The sequence below is a fragment of the Pezoporus wallicus genome, unplaced genomic scaffold (genome assembly GCF_028554395.1).
Source record: "Pezoporus wallicus isolate ANWC-B61680 ecotype Strahan unplaced genomic scaffold, APGP_CSIRO_Pwel_v1 contig_8548, whole genome shotgun sequence".
NCBI lineage: Eukaryota > Metazoa > Chordata > Aves > Psittaciformes > Psittacidae > Pezoporus > Pezoporus wallicus.
In genome coordinates this window covers 764,681-785,593 of record NW_026642624.1, presented here as the reverse complement: position 1 = coordinate 785,593, position 20,913 = coordinate 764,681, and the positions used below count along the sequence as shown (strand labels likewise).

Here is a 20,913-nt window from a genome sequence, read left to right as displayed (position 1 = left end):
CTGTCAGTTGTAGGTACGTTCTCCATGAGATACTGCTAAAAGATAGGCTTAATTAACTAATATGGAGATACATAAAGTACATGCAATAGATAATATACTTAATAATTATGACACTGATAAATTATAGCCATTACACTATTAATGAATACATTTAGTCTCACCTAGGCGGCCCGCGGCCGCACCATGTCCGCCTGCCACAGCTGCGCCGCCGCCGCCCGCCTGCTGGGCTCTACGCTGCCTTCCGCGCGGAGAGGTAACCGCCGTCCTCCCCCGCCGCGGCCCGGCCTGGCGTTACAGCTGGCGGGGCTGGGCCCTCCGTCCCGGGGCCTCACGGAGGTGGGCGGGGAGGGGGGGGCTTCCGCTCCCCTGAGGGGCAGCCCCGTTCCCGCCGGCTGGCAGCGCTCCGCGCCCCTCACACCGCTGCTGCCGGGGGCAGCGGAGCCCGCAGAGTCGCTACCGGAGCGGGGGCAGCGGGGAGCGCCGCGCTCCGGAGGCGCTGCTGGGGGATGAGCCCGGCGGCGGCCGGCGGGGGAGCTCCGTGCTGCAGCGCGGCGATAAAGGCTTCAGTGGAGCCTGCCCCGGCCTGTTTGGTGTTTGTTTCTTTCCTTTTCCTGTTAATCTTTCGCTGTTGTCACCCGGGTGGTGCGAGGGGACGGCCGGTGGCGCGTCAGGATGAAGGGCAGCGTTCCACAGTGTGAAGTTCTGGAAAACAACCCCCCGTTGAAACACCTTCTGGGAAATGTAATGCAATAATAGAGCTTATTTCGACAGAAGTGCTTGTCAGCAGCAGTCGCACAGTGTGTGTTACTCTGCAGTGCCAGTAGTGTGCTTAGCTGACTGAGTAAAAGCCTGTCTTTTGCAGCCTAAACTTGAAATGTTTCTTACAAAGATTTGGGCTCACATAGCAAATAGTTATTTCCAACTCGGTGGAAGGGTGAAACTCAGCAAAACACTTACTGGAAGCTGAAGCAGGAGAAGGTTGTTCCTTTTCTACTGCTTTTGTGCTTTTTATGGTGTTCTTGTGGGTAGTGAGGGTTGACGTGCCCTGTGCTGCTTGGGGAAAGGCAGACCACCCCAGAATTGTGCTGAAGGTCTCTGCTGTTGCCACAAGATTCTAATTGTACCCTCAGCAGTAGCCTGACAAGTCAGAGATGATTTATTGCCTTCAAGAGGTGAGTTAACTCAGTGCAGTTGAGTTCACATTTACATGTGTGACATCACCTGTACAGAAAGGTTTGAACCAGTCAGTTCACCTCCAGGCTGCCTGGCCTCACGTAAACCCATTGAAATAATAAAATTCAAAGCAAGTAACATTCTGAATTCACTTCAGAACTGTATATGCTTTAAGTTTGTTTTTTTTTCTTGCTAAAACTTAAGATTTAAAAGTGATGTGAAAGAACAAAGGAAACTAAAACAGATACAGAGGAATAAGATTATTTATGCATCAGCTTTCCATGAAAGTCTTTAAAAAAATATTCTTACTTTGGTGCATTTTTGTTGTAACATTATGTGTTCTGCTAGGTCCTTTGCTGTTGCTGGTTGGTACAAGCTTGAGAGTATTCAGAGTGCATGGATCAGTCAGGTTGATGAAGTGGCTTGTGGGACAGAGAAAGCTTTGTCACAGACTTCCTGTCACTTCCTTGGGCAATAGATTCTTCTAAGGTACTTGAAGCTTGGCCTAAAAGTCAGTATTTATTTCCTCAGTATCAGTTAAAGGTTAATAAGGTGCAAAGGAGCCTCCCATTTCTTAACACACTAATCCGAACACCCTGGATAGGTGCCACTGCTACAACAACATTTAAATGTCCTTTAAGTTTACTGTTTCAGGCAACCACCTGAGACTGCCTGTGGTGTGTGTGAGCACATACTGCTGTGCTAGTGTCAGCTGTGGCATAGCTGAACGTTTATCAGTGTCTGGATCATTCAGTGGAAGTTGCCAGGTGTTGGGCTGGAATGTTAATTTCCTCTGAGAAGTCTGCCTCTGAGCTTATTTATGCCGGAAAGTCGCTGTGATAACTTCCTTAGTGCTTCATTTTTTAATTGTACAATGAGATTTTGTCAAGAAAATACCACTCAGACCTTGTGATAAGCACAGGGATGGGGTTTTCGTGTTTAGCCATAAGCTGATGTAGCAATAACATGATTTCTTTTTCCCTTGTTTAGCCTATCTCCAGCCTTTAGAGTTCAGCACCCAAAGAAGAGTGAGTTTAATGTTCCCAGAAAGCTAAACTGTGGGAGTGAAGTGAATTTAGCGGCAACAAGAGCCTTGCAGTGTGGGTATAACGCTGCTGCGTGGCCTGGGTTTGCTGCCAGCGTCCTGTCAAAGGCTGGAGGTGAAGTCCCACAGCTGAGGTGTTTCTGATCAATAGAGGGGCGCAGGCAGTAAGGTGGCACTCACAACTCACTGCAGTTTTGCAGTCCATCCAGTACAGTTTTTCAGTGCATTTTCTGTATCAGCGGTGCTCTCTGAATTAAAGTCAGTGATTGTTAGTCCACGTGCAGTGCTTAGTGGTAAAATGTTTGAGTTTCTGTGTTAGTGCTTCATCCTTTCAGCCTGAATCTCCCTGTATTGCAGCAAAGCCGTATGACATGGGGTTTTGTTCAGGGGAGGTGAAGTATTTTGGTTTTTCTATTTAAGGGGTCTTTTCTCAGTTCCCTTTAGAAGTGGTAAACCAAATCTCAATAAAGGAACCATCTATGAGGCCCCAAGAGAAGCAATTTATGCGGAACAGCTATCGCATTGTAAACATACACCACAGCTTATTCTCAACTGACAAGTGCGCTTGGCACACGCAGTCTGCGGATTCAGTTGAAAGAACACAACTGTGTGTGAAAGGAAGCCAATATTTTTAAGTTTACTATGTTATTTTCATAGCTTATCCTACGAAATCTAAAGTGCTTTGCTGTGCTGCAGTGGCACTGAGCAGAGGAATGCAGGATTGGAAAGCACAATGATTGTTATTCCTCCCTCATGTTTACAGACAAAAGCAATGCTAGTACAGATTTTCCAAAGATTCCTTTTTTAGTTGTGTTTAAAATAAATGCAAATCATCTTCGAGGAATCTTAAGCTGCGTGTAAGTTAATAAAACCAACACCAAATCTCATTTGACACGGTCCTCTTGGTTGTGACTTTGCAGAAGCCTGTGTGAGTTTTCCTTGCAAATTTACGCTCATCCGTAATGCTTTTCTTCTTTACTTTTCCTGTTACAGTAGCCATGTGAATGTTCTTAAATGTCCTCTTTCAACTGAAATTCCAGCTCTTAGTTTTCATTGTTAACCTCTTCCAAAGCAAATGAACTGCACTACTCTTGCCATTCTTAGTGGTTTTATTCTTGCTTTAGAAGAGGTTTTGGAGTTTTCTGTAGGACTCTCTCATCTCTCTAACAGAAAATTCATGTATTATCAGCAGGTTTACAATTTTCGTTGTTACTGTACAGCTCTTCAGTCAGCAAGTCACAAAGCTCTTGTCAAAACTAGAGAGCAAGGGTGAAATTTGCCACTTTAAATAGGAGAGGTGGGTTCCAGGCTCTTGTTTATCAGGATCGTGAGAGATGTTGAAATCTGGAGCATGACATATGTTGATTCACATCATACCTAGTCATGAAATGTAATCCTACCCGCTGTTGCAAGAGGAGGAAGAGGCTGTTTAGTTGCTCAAAGAGTTTGTTGTTCATGTTGGCAAGAAGCTGTCCCAACAAAGTCAAGATTATGCTGAATTTACTTGTGCCGGTCTGTCAGCGTGTGCCAAATACGATGCTGCCTTTCAGTTTTCCTCAGGACAGCTTTGTGTTGTCAAGTGGTACCTCAGACTCTTGGAAACTGGTTTTTAGTAGAGTTCACAAGTGAAAGCCAAATCCAGATGTGCAGTCCATGAGGCTGAGATACTTCACTGGTAACTTTTGTGTAATAAGGAGACACTTCAAAGGGGTCTCTGTATTTCAGTGGTTGAATTATTTCACATTAATTGCTGGTCGTTGGTTGTGTTTATCACTCTGAGGATCAGTTTCATAACTGGGATGTTCCCTATTTCATGAGACAATGGGGCTGTCAATTGTCTGACAGAGAAAATGGAATTAATTTTGAGTCATTTTGGGGCAATCCAGGCCAAACATCAGATGAACAGCTTCTAAAGGTGGTGAAGAGAGTTTGTACTGAGTAACTGAAATTTGGATGTTGAGAGTTCAGTGCTGTTGCTGAAACCTTTGTGTTCCATTTAATGTCAATAAATTCTGAGGTTTGGTGGTATTGGGATTAGAACTGGGGGATTTTTCATGTTTAATTTTCATGTTTTCCTTTTATTTCAGGTATCACTTGTGGCCGTTCACGCATCCCTGTTTTAGGAAAACTTGGGACTTTTGAAACTTGTTCCCTGAGACGAATCCCTCTTAGGAACTTTTCAGAAACACCAGCGTACTTTGCTTCAAAAGATGGTGCAAGCAAGGATGGTTCTGGAGATGGAAACAAGGTAGTCCCCGCTCATTAGGTTTTTCAGTAGCTTATATAAAATGAGTAGGTCAGTAGCTTATGTAAAATGAGTAGGTTTTTTCCCTACTTCCAATTAGAATCTTCTTGAAATTTTTCCTAAGTCCTGACATTTCTGATCCTTCAAATTGCTACAAGTGACAGTGAAGAGAAAATAAATGATAGTGAATTTTTTAGCAGACAAACCTTATAAACATCCCTTAAAGGTTTTCCCAGTTTTATAAATCTCTTTGCCTAGTGTAAAGTGACACTTGAAAGCTTTGTAGAATGTTAGAAATCCACAACAGGTTTCAGGATATCAGGAAAGAGATCAGAATTATTTTCCTTCAAAAGCCTGCTATTCCCAAGTAGGCTTTTCAAAGTGAGTACATTGGAAGATGTCGTTTTCAGCACTGATTTGGTAGTTATACAAAGCAAGACAAGTTTTATTCTAGCTTTATTCTAGTCTTTCTTTATAATTAGTTAATGAACAGCTTCTTCAGATAAATGATTACCTGAGAATAAAACTGCTCTTTAGTCAGCAAAGAAGATTTTGGAAGTTCACAGGAGATAACTTTGCCTTAGTGTGGCATGTTGTGACATCTCAGGAGCTGTCCAGATGACACAGGTGTGTCCTGAAGCTTCAGATTAAAGTACTGTAACCGATGAAGGAGGAAGATAAAGTTTAATAGTCTTTTTTTGGGGGGGAAGAGTTACAAGGAGAAATGAGTAGGCAAGCAAGGCTTAAGAAAATGGGGAACTGCCTTAGAAGAGGGAAGAGAGACGTTTACAGTTTCTTAAAATACAATAGCTTTTATTATTTATCAAATTATGAAGGCATTCAATGGATATAGATTTAAACAATGTTAACCTTCAACACCATTATGTAGGGTAACACAGAGAAAGACAAGTAGGGCTCTGGCAGGAAACTCTGCTTTAGAAGTGAAAAATAAAATATTTCCAAGCAATTTGAGAGGCTTGTTCTATATCTGCCAGGGTAGCTACAGCTGTCAAGGACACGAGAGGAGTTGTGGCTTCAGAAACCCTTAGAGTCAACACAGTTGTGATAATGAAATTGCTCTTAAGTATGATTTATTTTCTTCTCTGGGGTTAGAATAAATTGCATTGAAATATACTATTAAAACATTCTTGACACAGTTGAGCTTGCTACTATTCTAGTACCAGTCAAGGTATGGGATGCCTCTTCCATGGGGATCCAAAATTGGCGTACCTGGGAAATGCAGATGTGTGAACACTCAAAATGTTTGTATTGTGTTCTTGGTTTTCAAAGACAGTACCAAATGCTGGCAGTAGTTATTTTGTCATCCAGCTATTGCAGTATCCATATTACTGGATTCTGTAACATGCTGGTAGCTGCCTCATGTAACAGCTCCACTGTCAGGGGGCCTAATTGTCTGGAAATCTGTTTCAGAAGTCTGTCAGTGAGGGCAGTGGTAAAAAGTCCAGCTCTGGAAACTCTGGGAAAGGAGGGAACCAGCTGCGCTGCCCGAAGTGTGGCGACTTGTGCACACACGTGGAGACCTTTGTGTGTAAGTTTTAATCAATACTTTATTAAATAGACACAGATATGAGTGTATTTGTGATCTAACATACTCTGATAGCTAACTGTTAACCTACCTAATTGTACAATGTCAAAACTTCCCTTATACTTTTGCCACATTGGCGTGTGTATTGTCTCTGTGGGTACATCTGTGTGATTTCCTATGGTGTATGGTGGAGCAGAATGTGGTAGTGGAATTCGGACTGCAACTGAATAGGCAGTTTTAAAGTAGTTCATTAAGTTTTATTCCGTGGAAGAGATGCTCACATAAACAATACTGCTTTAACTACTGATATTTATTTCACACACACACACAGACACATTTATAATATGTCTTCAGTTTACTAAATAATAAAACTTTAATCCTGCATGTACTTTATCCAGCAGAGGAATTAGTGTATGACAGATGGCCTCCTAGAATGATCTTCCATAGCAAAATCAGATCCATAATACATTCCAAATGGGAAGCTAGAAAGTTCAAATAGAAAACCCAAGCTGTGTCAGATACCTGGTGTCCAGCAGCAGTAGCTACTTTTTCTGAAGTACAGTCCAAATTAATGCCAGTTATGCTTTAGGTTTAATCAGACTTGAAGACATTTTCCCTTATTTCAGTGCTAATGAGACCAGCTTAGAAAATAGTTGTCAAAAAGCAAATACCAGTTAGTTGATGGGGCTCAAGGAGGAAGCAGCAAGTCATGATCGGACTTGTGCACTAAGAAGCTTAAGACAGGGTCAGCAGAAACTTGTTCACCGCCAGTTAATGTGGCAGTGGGTGAAAATAATGAGCGGATGTGCTATTTTTTGCTGTTACTTGTATAAAATGCTATTTAAGAAAACGGATCAAACATCCTGAATCACGAGACAATTCTATAATAACAGTATATTTATGTTAGGTACAGGTATCAGTCCTCAGCCACTAATTTTCTTTTTTACCCAGAAACAATAAGCTTTTTTCTGTTTGTTTGAAACTATAGGCAGTGAGGTTCTGAAAAACCTGGCACGAATTGATGGAGCCAGAAATAGAATCCTGCGTGGCGTTCAGTATGTTGGCCTCTCCCTGGACTAGGTGTGGTTGAAATCAGTGGAAGGATTTCTAACCTTGTTTACCTTCTTATCAGATGCTTTGTGAGTAGGCAGAGACATTTTGAAACTCTCTCACTTCACTGATGTGTTTGCTCCCCTTGTTACCAGGGTTTGTGCTTTTATCTGGAAATACCATTGAACAGTCACAGTCTATCACTGGAAAGCAGAGATGTGATTTAGTATGTTGTCAGTGTCATTAAGACAGATTCCTTGGGAAGAGGATTCATCCGTACTAACATTATGGGAGAAAATGGCCTCTATATGCAGTCTCAAATTCACTGCAAAACCTCTAAGAACTTGGGACTGGAAACCTGCTTTACACTTGTAAAAAGTGTTGCAGCTGGTCAGATCTGTCAGGAGCTTGAAAGTCAAAATATGGGGAAGCTCCCTTTGAATAGCTGAATTTGTCTCCTCTTCTTGCATGTTCTACTCTGAGGCTTAAAGATTTTACAGCCTTTAAATGAATCTGTTATTAACTAGTTCAAACTAAGCCCAGTGTCACCAGGTAATGGAGCAGAGCAGAGTTCTGGTCATCGTAAGAGCAGTCCTCAGTTCTCTGTTACTTGGTAACTTAAATTAAACCAAAGATTGTGATTGCTCTGTTTTCTCAGAAATCCATGGGAGTCGTGGGTCTGTCTTCCAGTTTAGTCTCTTCATTTGAGCACACTGCTTCCCAGCAGAACTGTAGAATATTAAAGCACTTGAGAACAGAAGAGTAAAGTTCTAATTATCTTAAAAGCAATTAAAAAGAAGAAAGCAAAAACTAATAAGAGCGATCTCTGTCCCATTCTGCCCAAAATGAATGGGTTGCAGCTTGTATTAAACATGCTGTAATTTGGTTTTTCAGACAAGCCTCTGCTTAGTTAGGAAAAATGATGAATTCTTTCAGATCTGGTTTGAATGACTGAACTGCAGAACCTTAAGTAAACGTCTAAAGCCAAAGGGAAATATTTGTTTCTAAATAGGGTTTTTCAGACATTTATTGAGAAGCAGGGGAACAAAATACTGACTAAAAGCCACATTTATTACTGAATTAATTGCCATTGAGTGGCAGTGGGACAGGCTGGTCAGTGGAGTTCGTTTTCAATGGGGCTTCCCTTTGTATTCACAAATCTTGCAGGAGGATTTGCTTGGTAATGGTTTTCCAGTAATTAACAGCTAAGGAGCAGTATGATGCAGACCAAAAGGAATTTTGCTTGGACATGCTTTCTCAGCAGTTCCTGTGTTGCTTTGTGTTGTGAGGCTCTGTAAGAAGAATTTTGTGATCACTGAAATAAGATGTGAGCCTCAGATGTGGAGTGAGATCCAATAGCCGTAAAACTGATCAACATAAAAAGCCTTGTCTAAGCACTGATTTTACTGCCTCCACCCGACACCACCAAGTCAGCTCCCATCCTCCACAGCTGGATTTCCTTACTCTCTTTTTCCTGATGTTTATTATAGAAGTTTAATAGCAGCCCATTATCTCAACAAGTGTTTTTAAGATTAATCCCCCAATTGTTTTGGCTTCCTGTATGTATTGTAAAAACTCAGCCTTTCTCTTTGGCAGGGTCAGCTCCTGCCGACTTCACAAATCTCTCTGCAAATGCAGCCTCTGTGTTAATGTTGCCCGAAGCAAAAATAACTCTTGACTTGCATTTTAGCACATGGTAAATATTTACAGAGGACTTTATAACAGTGAGGTAACTTGACATGGAGGCTCTTTGCTGTGCTTTTATGTTTGCTAAAAGAACATGCCAGTATTTAAGAATAGTAGAGTTGTTTGAAGTTTTGAATGCTTGGTTTTAGGGAAGGAGCAGTACTTAAACTTGGTTTCCTTACACTTAGAGCAAACTTCCTATTTTTTTTCTTTTCCCCTGTTAAAACTCATTGATGCATATCTCCACATTGCTGTGTAGATGACAGAAACTGGCCAGTTACATGACTGTATTTTGACAACCAGGCCTTCTTCCCCAGGCTCTGCATACATCAATGTTTCTGTGTAACCATGGATGCTGTGGACCTGGAAAGTCCAGAGGAGGCCATCTGGACGCTCTGAGGGCTGGAGCAGCTCTGCTCTGGAGCCAGGCTGAGAGAGCTGGGCTGGTTCAGCATGGAGAAGAGAAGGCTCCTTAAGGGGAGACCTTAGAGCAGATTCCAGTGCTTAAAGGGGCTGCAGGAAACCTGGAGTGGGGCTTTGGACAAGGACCGGTAGGGACAGAACAAGGGGAATGGCTTTAACCTGCCAGAGGGGACACTGAGATGAGCTCTTAGGCAGAAGCTCTTCCCTGTGAGGGTGCTGAGGCGCTGGCACAGGGTGCCCAGAGAAGCTGTGGCTGCCCCATCCCTGGCAGTGTTCAAGGGCAGGTTGGACACAGGGGCTTGGAGCAAGCTGCTCTAGTGGAAGGTGTCCCTGCTCGTGGCAGGGGGCTGGAACTGGATGAGCTTTAAGGTCCTTTACAGTCCAAACCAATCTGGGATTCTATTGGTCTTGCTGAAAATTAGAAGATCTCTAATATGCTTCATTTGTGTTGTTTGGGGTAATTGATAAAAGTGTACTTAAAACATCATTCATTGAAAAAATACTGTGTAAAAGATGTACAATAGTATTCTTACAGCCTGTTCTTTATTTTGTATTTAGTTAACCATCCTTGTGGATCTTTAAGGGGCAAATTTCTTGTGGCTGTCAGATGACTGCAATACTGTCAGCTGACTAATAAAGCTGACTTTTAGCACTGCATAAGGAAGGATAACAGCCTCGTGGCACTGTGGTCACTAAGAGTATCAGAGGTGTCTTGAGTGACCATTCAGGGAGAGTCTGGGCTTTTTTTCCCCTACAGTATTGTTGCTAAATAACAGTTATGTGAGCAGGGTGGGTGCAGGCAGGTGGTTCTCTACCCTGTTCCCATCAGGCAGATGACAGCAATTTGGAAGGATGCCAGAAGAACTTTCCATCCTTTAGACAGGTTTTCTTTGGAGTAGAGTTAATAAAGCTGTGATGGTCATAGTATTACGTGCTACGTTCTTAAAAGAACGTGCTGGTCTTATTTACCCTGTTATAAGGTGTGAGGGGTTAAAAGAAACCTCTCTTTGCTGATGCCAGCTCTATGGGAGGCAACAACAAGTTAAAAATAAGCAGCTTATTTATTGCTAGTGGCTGTTATTAAAATCAGCTGCTACTACACTGGTCAGGGCATTTGCTAAGAAGTTTTTATGGTTCCAGAAGTGTTGAAGCAAGTTTTTCGTGTTTTGCTACATTTACTTTAAGTCAGTCCTGTTGCATGTGATTTGCATTTAATAGCATGGTAATATGGTCAGAAAAGTTCTATTTTGAATGACGGATTTATTCTTCTCTACTGCTTATTTTCCACTATTTCAACTTTGCTTTTCCCAAGGATAACACAAGTAGCACAAGTTCTAAATTGCAGGCTCTTGAAACCAGTCTCTGCAGGTAACACGTTTTCTTGAGACAGAGTTCACAAAGTTAGTGGTGGGGGGGGTTTGGCTTTTGGGATTCAAAAGAAGTTTGTTCTCTTCTTGACAGTACAAATAAATAAGCAAAAGATCTTGCAAAACATCAAAGTCCTGCTCATCTGTTGCATACCACAGCTGCCTCTGCTTGGGATGAACCCTTCGGGTGATCCTGCTGCACTCTGTGTACTGGGTTTAGGTGACTCGAGCGTGCTGTGTTGTGTTCCACAGCCAGTGGGATGCAGAGTCAAGGAGCTGCTACGTATCTCCTTTCTCTACATCTCTTTGAGACTGTAGATTGCTTCCCCACACTTTAGAGTAGTTTACCCTTAACCATGTTTTTTTGCCTGTTAGTTTGAGAGTTAGGAACAGCTCCTCATTAACTTTGCACTGCTCTGAGGTGCAGAGTTTCCTCTTCTACATGTAGTGTTACTGAATAAGTATGAAACAGATGTTTGTTTTTTCCTCCCTTGTTTGGTTGCTGCCCTGCATTGTGACTTTTTGAGCAAACTGTATTCCCTTTGTGTCAGATTTCATAGTCCAGTGATTGCTTTTAAAGCTCTGAAGGTGAATGAAGGGGAAGTGTGTAAACACAGAGGTGGCTGTGCTGTCTTACAGGTGCTTGTCCCATGTGTGCCCAACTCGGGCAGTTTAATGCATGCTGTCTAAACGATTCCTCTTACTGCTTTGGTTTACTTTTCCTGCAGCTTCCACCCGCTTTGTGAAGTGTGAAAAGTGTCACCATTTTTTCGTTGTACTGTCAGAGGCGGACACAAAGAAGAGCATCATTAAAGAGCCCGAGTCAGCAGCAGAAGCTGTGAAATTGGCATTCCAGCAGAAGCCGCCGCCTCCACCGAAAAAGGTTTGGTTCTTAATGTCACTCCAGCGTTTCCTTGCATTGCAGCATGGTGGAATGTTTTGCTTCTTAATCTGCATCAGGTGTGTAATGGTTGGAGCAACAAACAATAAAGATGATTAGCTCAAGATTAAACCTTTAGGAGCTATGTGACCCAGCAGAGCACTGATAAAGGAAACAAGTAGATCCAATAGAAGCAGTTGGGCTTGTTTTTCCTCTGCCTTCATCTTGTGACTGAAGTCCAGTACCTTCATTTTCTCCTTGTGACCCTGAGGCTAACCTCAACCCTCACCAATTGCAGTATCTTTTATTTCCTGCTCTTGGCATATTCTGTACCCTTATGTTAGCAGCTTCCTTCTCTAGCTGCAGAACCTTGGATCTGGCCTGTTTCTGAGTGAGAACTGTGACTGGTTAGCTTCTGGCCATGACCCATCTTAAATCATTTGGTTTCCCTCTCCCGAGTAGTGAGGGAGCTTATTGTGTTTCTCAGTTCTAGTGGACTGCGGTGGTTGCTGAAGCTGTGCATAGCTCCTGGGTAGGCTGCCCTTTCTGTTGTTCTTACAAATTTGGGTGAAAATGACAATGGGTTTAAATATTAGTAGGGGAGAACTGAGAGACACAGTGTGATTGTGTAAGCTCCATGGTTTTAAGTAAACTTAACAGGAATATATTCTGTATTTTAATTGTTGTCTTTCTGTTTCTTAGTTCTGTAGTGATGGCTTTAGGCCAGAGTCCATCTTTGGCACAGTAATACTGTTTTTTCTGCTGCAAGGTGATGTAAAGTGTTACTAAGATTGAGTTATTTTTCAGATTTACAACTACCTCGACAAATACGTTGTTGGTCAGTGTTTTGCCAAGAAGGTGCTTTCGGTTGCTGTGTACAATCATTACAAGAGGATCTACAATAATATCCCAGCTAACCTGAGACAGCAAGCAGAAGTTGAAAAGCAGACTTCTTTAACACCAAGGGGTTTGTATGATGTTTGATGTTTTTTCTGGTCAAATCAATCTCAGGGCCCTCACTTAAGAAACCTGAGAAAGGTTTTACTTTGATGTTAGATGTTCTGAAAATGACATGATCTAAAGGAGTTTCTATTAGATTTAATTTTTACTCTATGTGAATTTATGTGATTTCTTTAAAGAGTAATCCAGAAGGTCTGTGCTGCCATGGGTATTGCCTTCTGTGTTAAATGTTTAGCTTTTTTACTGACATGTATTATTAGGTATTTAACTTCATAAAGCAAGCTTCCTAAATTTTACTTTCTAATCTCATTTACTGCTTAACAGTAAATCTGCTGCTTAATCAGCAAGCCACAATGCAGATCATGACGATACTATTTTGCATAGGTAATTTGATGAATAGCTGGGTTTCCAACCTCACTTGGCTGCTGTTGGCAGCATCTGTTGGTCACCATAGTATTGTTCCATATCTAGTAGGTGTAGATGGAGTTACTCTTGGCAGTACTTTTGCTGCTGAGTAAGAATGTAGCTATGTTGATCTTAATTTATTTTTAGAAGTAGGCTTAAGTTACTGTCTCTGATTCAAAGTGTACCTTGATTTTTTTTTTAAGGTGTTTTATATTCTCTTACAAAAAACAGTATGCTGAGCAAACAGAAATCTGCTTTGCTTTTGAATTTATATAAAGAAGTGTTTTAACTGAGGAGGGAACATGAGTAGCACTGTTCTGGTAATGGTAGGAGAGTAGTTGTGTACTTGGCACTGGGAAGTTCCTAACCCTCTACAGGGAAATAAAGCGGTGCATAACCAGGGGGACTGGCAGAAAATGTTTGTAACGGTACTTTGAAATATGGGAGATGTTATGTTGTAACACTCAGATCTGAATGTGAGAGTTTAGGGAAGCCTTTTTAAGCAAAATTATATTACTGCATTTTTTCCCCCTTATGTATGGTTTTGAAACTAAAATCTAATCAGAGGCAGTAGATTGTTACTTGTTTAAGTAGCAGAAAACTTGCTGTCATTTTAAAAGCAGGTTGGGGTTTGGGTTAATTTTGGCAGCAATAGAAAGTAATTCATGTGGGGATTTCGTGTTAGAAATGCATTCATACATAGTGATGAGATGTATTCAGAAGAGGGCAAGAGGTGGAGAATTTATAAGCTTTTATCAACTTATATTTATTACTGTTTTCATCCTCTCTCTTAGAATTAGAAATCAGAAGACGGGAGGATGAGTACAGATTTACAAGTAAGTGAACTCTCTCCTCATGTCCTCCTCTGCAATATCTACTGTTTTCATGTTAATGCAGAATGGTCTTTAGTGACTGCTAGCTTGAAATGTTGGCTGAAATCCTGTTTGCTTTTCTTCTGCAAGTAAATTTAATTGATGGCATTGAGTGCAGCTTTAAAAGGGCTGACTGGGATTTGACTCCTTATCTAGTTCTAGGTGGAAAGCAGGTAAATTGTATAAAATGCCTTTTCTGAAGCTGGTTAAATAATTACCTGTTCTTAGAATTATTCTCAGTAGAGCAAAGTTGAGTTGAATTGTCTGAGATGTGATTATATAGGTAATACCACACAGAGTATCATGTAAGATAGATAATAAGGGAAGTTATGCAACTGCAGGGTATTTGCACTCTTAAAAGGCACTGTCACCTTGAACCTCAGAATGCCTTCTTTTTTTGTCTGAGTCATGTCACTTATGTTTATTTTCAGTCCACCAGAACTCTCACTGGCTGTTGAACTCCTTAGCCTAGCGTAGATCAGTTTGTAATCCCAGTTACACCTCTTCAAACCAGTTTGCTTGATCTTTAAAATTCTGCCCTGCAAACCAATTGAAACTAGTGCTCTGAAAGAAGAAAACCCAGCTCAGTCTCCATATGCATGTGTAGGGCCAAAACCTTAGTAGCTGAAGCAAGACAACTCTTTCAGTCTTGAGACTTGGGCCCTGCTTTTGTACTCATCACAGTAAACCAGTTCTTGTACTTTTTCATCATAGAGTTCAACATTTCGGGTTCATTTCTTCTCATGTGTTCTAAAACATACTAAAAACTACAGTTAAAATGAGGTAGTTTGTAAGGACTGAAAATTTCTCTTGTTTTTACTGTAGAGGAATATTTTTAGATAATTCTTTTCATATATGCAAATATATTTGTGCAGAAATATAGTTGAAACTCACGTTTTTGTAATAATTGTGCCATTTTTCTGTTGCTGTCCTATCTCTTAACTTCTCTATAGCTAGAATTAGAGATTTGCAGAACTGAACAGAACCACCAAGCTTTTATTTTGCATTAAAGCTTCTGGTGGTGCTCACACAGTTCTCTTATTGTCCTCTTCAGAACTTCTGCAGATTGCTGGAATCAGTCCACATGGTAATGCTTTGGGAGCATCAATGCAGCAACAAATGAACCAGCAGATACCTCAGGAAAAACGGGGAGGAGAAGTCCTAGATTCACCCAATGATGACATAAAACTTGAAAAAAGTAATATTTTGCTGCTTGGACCAACTGGATCAGGTATTTTACTGCTGTGTGGTTTTATAGGTCTCAGATTTTTCCTTCAGTTGATTGTTATTGAATGATTTTCCTCTTTCTGTGATTATTCCAATTTGGTGTATAAAAAAGCTAAGCTATGGATTCCAAACTGGGGTTTTTGTGCTTTCATGCCATGGTAAGAAGCTGAGCTAAATGGCCTTGAAAAGGAAGGAGCTCTATTCCTGTGGTTTTCCTTACTGCCTGGTTAAAAAGTGCAACTTTCATGCATTTCAAATGCATTTTAAAGTTTGTGTTTAGATGGCAAGCTGAGATGCTGCACTTAGAAAGTGTTGTGCTTCACCTCTGGGACAGATGAGTTACAGGGGGGGGTTAAAAGAGAACTGATAATTGAATGTTCATAAGAAGTGGGAGTGTTTGTGCTGAGGTGACAGCATTCTTCAGGCTATTTGGGAGAACATTCACTAAATAATACTTCAGTTCTGTTTCTCCCCAACTTCAAAGCAGGAGCAGTTGGACTTTGCACTGTACCCTGAGTGTCTGCAAAGGACTACTGATTTATTTAATCTTTAATCTATGCAAGTACATGTGTTCTGGTTTCTACTGTTGTGTGATGATTTATTTGTGATACTGTGTGCATTTCAAGCTACCTCAAACATGTACTATTAGCTTAATTGAGAAATACAGCTTGCCAGTGTAAAAAAACACTATTTGTGAAAACTAGCTGCTTTGGGAAGTATTCTTATATGAATATATGAGCATGCTGGCATCATTTAGAGTATCTAATAACAGTAATGATGACTCTATGGTAAATATTTGGGTTTGTGTGCTCTAGAGAAATGAGTAGTGGTTGTAACATACAGGTCTTATTTATCAGGTAAAACCTTGCTGGCTCAGACTCTAGCTAAATGCCTAGATGTACCCTTTGCCATCTGTGATTGTACTACCTTGACCCAAGCTGGCTATGTGGGTGAAGACATTGAATCTGTCATTGCAAAACTCCTTCAAGATGCCAACTACAATGTAGAGAAAGCTCAACAAGGTAAACTTTTGCAGCATGTTTTCTGAAGTTCATTCATAGACTGTGTTAAACTCGCGTAAATGCTCTAATGAGACCACCAGTACTTCTGTTATTGGTGTGCCTGTTGCATGTACCTGAACTTTAAATCGGGAATAACAAACCTGAAGAGACCTCTACGCATACCATGTAGCTTTTCTTCTTGTCCATAGTTGGACAAGGTTGTGTACATTTTGTAACCTACAATGCAGAAGTAGAACAGACTGCTGCTGTCTTAAATCATGTTCTCCCTTCCCTATGTGTAAGTTCTTGCTTCTCTTAAAAAGTGGAGTCTTCCTTAAATCCATTTTCTGTAACTGCAGGAATTGTTTTTCTGGATGAAGTAGATAAGATTGGCAGTGTTCCTGGCATTCATCAGTTACGGGATGTTGGAGGAGAAGGGGTTCAACAAGTGAGTACTTCGTGGAGTGATTTTCCTTTGTAAGGGAGCAGCCCAACAAGTCTGTTGTGTGTCCGATGGCATGGGGGTGTATAGAGTCACAGTTCTATAGTACCCTGATTATTAACCTTTTGAAACCCTCATCTTTCCTCTTCATTCAAAATAAAACTCACGACTGCTTCATAGAAACATTTTAATTGAAAAACATCTTTGCAGCATTCAGATGGCAAAGTTGCATAATGTAGGCAAGAACAGAAAGCATTTTGTTTCAACAAAACCCTTAAAGCAACTTACTGCTAAGTACAGCTCAGAATGTGCATGGGAGTCACATTAAAGGAAGGTTTTTGTCTATCTTGAGAGGGATCATATAGAAAACTGATTTCATTAGGCACTTGCTGTTACTATAAAGGCTTAAGGGATTAAAGAATGCAAGTACCTCTATGAAAGTCAGCACAGGCTGGTGTGCTGCCTTATATGATGCTGCACAATGGAATTTTTTTATTGCTTTGTCTTCTTTCCTCCTCAGGGCTTGTTAAAGTTACTCGAAGGCACAATAGTAAATGTTCCAGAAAAGAATTCTCGTAAACTACGTGGAGAAACGGTGCAGGTTGACACAACAAACATCCTCTTTGTTGCTTCTGGTGCTTTTAATGGTCTGGACAGAATTATCAGCAGGAGGAAGAATGAAAAAGTGAGTGCATCAGGCTGTATTTGAACTGAAAAATTACTATGGTAGTTACTGTTCACAGTAGAGACTCTTAAAGGTGGTGCTGTATGTATAAACCCACTATGTTTATAGAGCAGGGGGTTTCCGTCTGTTATCTGGGTACCTGAGGTCAAGCCTAAGAAAGGTAGGCTCAAAGAACAAGCCTATTGTTAGTAGGCTTAAGTAGCTTGCAGTGATCTCTGCTTCCAGAGAGAGATTTTTAGCATATGCAAATAGGGAGGGTTAAAGGCTGTTGGGGGACCACTTGCTGTCCCTGCTTACTTGGTAAACCTAATGCTGTTGCAGTGTCCAGTGTTTCTTAAAGACAGAGTATGTGAAACAGTTGTAGCAATTGTAATAGGATTTCTTTCAGTTGGAGTGTCCTGAGTAGGAAACTGAGAGAACCTTTGATATCCCCAGAAAAAAACTTCCACCGTTTATACTCATAGTTTGAGCAAATGGTGCTAAAAGCTCACATCAGCTTAAAATGCCTGGTCATGCAGTTCACTGTGTTCATGTCTGGGGACAGAGTTCTTGTGGCTGCAGCTTTCTGCCAAATGTGCACCCTGTTTCTAACAAGAGAGGTAACTGAAATCCACATTTTATGATAATTCAGGTAGCTTTTCATGCAAGCACTCTTGCATGCATTTGCTTAACATCTGAAGAACCCTTTTTAGCGCCACCGGGATGTGTAAACTGATGAGGATACGTTGATAACCTTGCTGTTAGGCTGGTGTCTTAATACTTTACTGAGAGAATTAAATGTTGTAAGAAACTGATTGTGCAAGGGGTGTAATTTTACTGTAAGTAATTTCCTGAGTCTAGTAAATCACTTCAGGTTTTTTTAATGCACATAGAAAGTGATTTAGTTACATTAAAAACTGTAACTATTATAATTCTATAAGGATAACATGTTTGTGTTGCAGTATCTAGGATTTGGCACGCCAGCTAACATGGGCAAAGGCAGAAGGGCTGCAGCAGCTGCTGATCTTGCTAATATAAGTGGGGAGTCTGATCCCCAGGAAGAAATTGAAGAGAAAGATCGCTTGCTGCGTCACGTGGAAGCCAGGGATCTCATTGAGTTTGGCATGATTCCCGAGTTTGTGGGACGTTTGCCCGTGGTGGTCCCTCTGCACAGCCTGGATGAGAAAACCCTTGTACGGATTCTTACTGAGCCACGAAATGCTGTGGTTCCTCAGTACCAGGCCCTGTTCAGCATGGATAAGGTTTGAAGTTTTTATCTGGGGGACTCTTCAGTATTCTTGTTTATAAATACAGTGTTGAAGTGATCTAAAATAGCAGCTGAAATCGCTTCTTCCCCCCCACATGTGCACCTCCCCACTGTGGAAGAAAAAGTAAGCAAACTGGTTAAAACGTGACTGGCTTACAGTGGGTAACTGTCCTTGTGGGGTGAGTAACCTGGAAGTAGTTGAGCTGCACTTGATGTTCATGTTCAAATGGGCATCCGTGACTTTGCCTAGTAGGCCTCAACAGCCACTTCATTTAGTGTAGAGATAAAGGGACATAGTAAATTCTGGTAACATTAGTCGAAACCAAAGAGTAGCTGAAGCTTAAAGGTTAATTGTTTTGGTCTGTAACAAGTAAATCACTGCTGTTATTGTCAGTAACACTTGCATTGTTGCAGTCAACCCACTCTTGAGTTATAAATGAAACAAATAAATTTGCCTTTTTTCTATATGTAGTGTGAATTAAATGTAACTGAAGATGCATTGAAGGCTATAGCCAGACTGGCCCTGGACAGAAAAACTGGTGCAAGAGGCCTTCGATCTATAATGGTGAGTAAATTTTCACGTTGAGTAAATGAAGCTACTTACGTTTTTGTATATGGACCTAAACATGACAGCTTTCAGTCACAGCTTCACTTAGTTCTGGGTCTTACATGGGATGCAATAAGTCTTTTCTTCCAAGAAAACTCTCTAGCTCTGAAAATCACTTCCTGACCATATTGTTATGTGGAAGAAATATTTGACGTGATATACACTAATGTTTTGCCCCTTCTATTTTCTTGTAGGAGAAGCTGTTACTGGAGCCCATGTTTGAAGTGCCCAATTCTGATATTGTATGCGTGGAAGTTGACAAAGATGTTGTAGAAGGCAAAAAAGAGCCAGGATACATTAGGTAAAACCGTAACAGATGTTTCAGAGCAGACGAGTGATACAGCTAGACAGGTATTCTGCTGTTTGCTGTAGGAACAAGCTTATAAACACACAACCTAAAAGGGATCCAAGTCTCCGTATGCTGCACACAGCCCAACTAGTGCCTCTTCTGTCTAGGGGCTTTGGGATAATTTGGGGTTGTATTGCATTAGGGTTTAAATAGAAATCTAAAAATAAACTTGCATATGAAGTTACTTGAGGCTTTTGTGTGTGTATGTGTGTATACCTGTAGAAATAGAAGTGAATTATAAGCATCATAAGTTAACAGTAAAAAGCTGAAGTTTAATTGTGACTCTACTGAAATTCCTGAAATGGAACTTTTTACTTTCACCTACTACTTTCTGTCACTGAGGCTGATTTTTTGTGCAGGCTGCTGCAGTTTTTCTTCTCCATTGCTTTTGCAGTGCAGAAGAAGGAAGAGCCACAAAGGCACATGTACTGATTTGCTGAGCTCTTAAAACAATTTAATGTTGTAAAGGTTATATTGTGGTAAGGTTGTGGTGGAATGATGAAAGCATGGGGAAAAATCTGGATTTAGGAATACAAAACTGTCTTGATTTTAAGTGAACAAAGGATGGAGTTGAGAGGGAATGGATCAGGTTAAAAACATAGGTCTGAAATTGAGGAACTCTGGCTTGGTTTTTATCCCTGACAAGTTTTTGGGGGTAACTTCCTCCACTGAGGTACATGGTTTGTATTCCTCTCTGTGCTGAAGCTTGTGTCTCAAAGGAGATAGTTGGAGTGGAAAGTATCCTGCCTTACAGATACTGATTACTTACACTGATGACTGCTTTATGGGATTTTGTAGAGCACCACCGTTCATATTTGCTGGAAATACAAAATTTATTGATTAAATCAAATGACTTAACTGAATTCAACAGCTTGTTTGCTCTCAGTAATGAGAGTGCCTACTGGTAGTAATCTGCATAGCATCATTTTCAGCTCAGAAGGTCATTCAGGAGCTGAATGCTTGTCAGGGCAGTTTTCACTGGGGTAACATGTTGACCATAAGCTACAGAAACTGTATCTGAAGTATCTGATCAGTTCATTTTAATTATAGGGCTCCCACTAAAGATTCATCTGAGGAAGAATATGATTCTGGTGTGGAGGAAGAAGGTTGGCCACGACAAGCAGATGCTGCAAACCATTAAATACTGTCAGAATGCTCGCCTGCATAAAGCACACTTGGTTATTTCTGGCTTCAGTCTGATACTAAAAGGCATTGGATCTATCTCGGATACGTGATGAGGAACTTTATTAGCTCAAGCAGATTGTGTATTTTCTTGCAACATCACATTGATTTATCCGATGGACATTGTGTGGACTTGGATGGCATAATGTTCAAATATGAATTGTATATTACACTTGTTCAATTAAAATGTATAGCAAATCCAGCAGCACTTGGATCCATCGCTCTTCCTAGAAACTAAACCAGCAACGCCGGTGCTGCAATAGTTAGATTTTACAATATTACTCTACAAACATGGGAATCAAGATGAATAATTGGTGGAGGGTGAATAAACCATTAGCTCCTCACAGGGGGTTGCATTGGGGTCAGTGTTGGGTTGGAGCCAGGTGGGTGCTGGAGTGACTTGTTACAGCGGAAACTGGGACACGCTTTGTGACGCTGCTGGGAGATCTTGCTGAGATGTGACACTAGTTTGTTACAGTAATTGAAATGCAATAGCAAATAATTATCCTTCACCTCTCCATT

The 20,913-nt window shown here is 41.0% G+C and overlaps 1 protein-coding gene across 2 annotated transcripts; it reads left to right on the top strand.

Moving 5' to 3' along the window:
* The first annotated feature begins 173 nt into the window (after positions 1 to 173).
* On the top strand, positions 174 to 20,593 carry CLPX (caseinolytic mitochondrial matrix peptidase chaperone subunit X). Of its 2 annotated transcripts, XM_057431014.1 has the most exons (14): positions 174 to 253; positions 4,306 to 4,466; positions 5,895 to 6,012; positions 11,264 to 11,418; positions 12,223 to 12,382; positions 13,575 to 13,616; positions 14,707 to 14,883; positions 15,737 to 15,901; positions 16,240 to 16,328; positions 16,843 to 17,007; positions 17,949 to 18,248; positions 18,726 to 18,818; positions 19,055 to 19,161; positions 20,260 to 20,593. In XM_057431014.1, exons 1-14 carry the CDS (start codon positions 184 to 186, stop codon positions 20,348 to 20,350), a joined length of 1,893 nt encoding a protein of 630 aa, XP_057286997.1. In that variant the 5' UTR covers positions 174 to 183; the 3' UTR covers positions 20,351 to 20,593. The 2 variants fall into 2 exon arrangements, with proteins under 2 accessions (XP_057286997.1, XP_057286999.1); XM_057431016.1 differs by lacking the exon at positions 13,575 to 13,616.
* The last annotated feature ends 320 nt before the right edge of the window (positions 20,594 to 20,913 follow it).

Coding starts and splice junctions, on each gene's coding strand:
- CLPX (XM_057431014.1), top strand. CDS start 184: ATGTCCGCCTGCCACAGCTGCGCCGCCGCCGCCCGCCTGCTGGGCTCT. Junction 12,383..13,574: donor GACTTCTTTAACACCAAGGG/GTTTGTATGATG, acceptor CCTCTCTCTTAG/AATTAGAAATCAGAAGACGG. Junction 18,819..19,054: donor GAGGCCTTCGATCTATAATG/GTGAGTAAATTT, acceptor ATTTTCTTGTAG/GAGAAGCTGTTACTGGAGCC.